Source organism: Nestor notabilis, unplaced genomic scaffold, assembly GCF_000696875.1.
Source record: "Nestor notabilis isolate BGI_N333 unplaced genomic scaffold, ASM69687v1 scaffold16144, whole genome shotgun sequence".
NCBI classification, from domain to species: Eukaryota; Metazoa; Chordata; class Aves; order Psittaciformes; family Psittacidae; genus Nestor; species Nestor notabilis.
The window spans coordinates 8208-9113 of NW_009925288.1; the positions used below are offsets into that span (position 1 = coordinate 8208).

General features: G+C 61.0%; 1 protein-coding gene across 1 annotated transcript in view; it reads left to right on the forward strand.

Annotated features, from left to right (window-relative positions):
* The window catches only part of CAD (carbamoyl-phosphate synthetase 2, aspartate transcarbamylase, and dihydroorotase), a gene marked incomplete at both ends in the record, with an annotated part of 12498 nt that overhangs the window by 7339 nt on the left and 4253 nt on the right, over nt 1-906 (forward strand). The window contains 3 exon segments of the mRNA XM_010012998.1: nt 64-170; nt 250-498; nt 694-776. Of these exon segments, the coding sequence (XP_010011300.1) occupies nt 64-170; nt 250-498; nt 694-776 (439 nt within the window).

Consider the following 906-nt stretch of genomic DNA (forward strand, 5'->3'; position numbering starts at 1 on the left):
GCAGGGGCTGGTGCCCCTGTTTTCCCCCTGCTCCTGCCCTCTGACCGTCCATGGGGTTGTTGTAGAACAAAAGTGAGCTGCTGCCCACAGTGCGGACCCTGGAGAGTCTTGGCTACAAGCTGTATGCCAGCCTTGGCACTGCTGACTTCTACACTGAGCACGGCATCAAGGTTGGGGCTGAGGATCCAGTGGGGGCCAGGGGTGCCCTTGGGGCAGGCTCAGGGCCCTGATGGAAGTTGCTGCTGGCAGGTGATGGCCGTAGATTGGCATTTTGAGGAGACGGACAGCAGTGAGGCCGGCACCCGGGAGACCCAGCGCAGCATCCTGGACTACCTGGCTGAGAACCACTTTGAGATGGTCATCAACCTCTCACTGCGGAACTCCGGGGGCCGCAGGCTCTCCTCCTTCGTCACCAAGGGGTATCGCACCCGGCGCCTGGCCGTCGACTACTCTGTGCCGCTCATCATCGACATCAAGTGCACTAAGCTCTTCGTGGAGGTGGGCTGGGGTGGGGCCAAGGGATGTGGGTACAGGTGAAGGGAGCAAAGAAGAGGCTGGGATAGGAAGGTCCTGGTGTGGTACATGGGCATTGCTGAGGGGTTTGTTTTTGGGTGCAGCTTGGGCAGACTTCCTTGCCCTGGCCCCATGTGTCCCTGGAAAATGGGTCCTGCCTTATGGCTGTCATTTCCACAGGCACTTGGCCAGATTGGGGCAGCCCCCCCACTGAAGATGCATGTGGACTGCATGACATCCCAGAAACTCATCCGCCTGCCAGGTAGATGGGACCAGGGCCATGGTGGGGGCCAGGGGCTCCAAGGGTGCAGCGCTGGGAGTTGGGCAGGGCACACCCAGGGATGCTGCAGGGAAAGGAGACATTTCCCTGCTGCGCTGCGAGGGTGTCCTGCA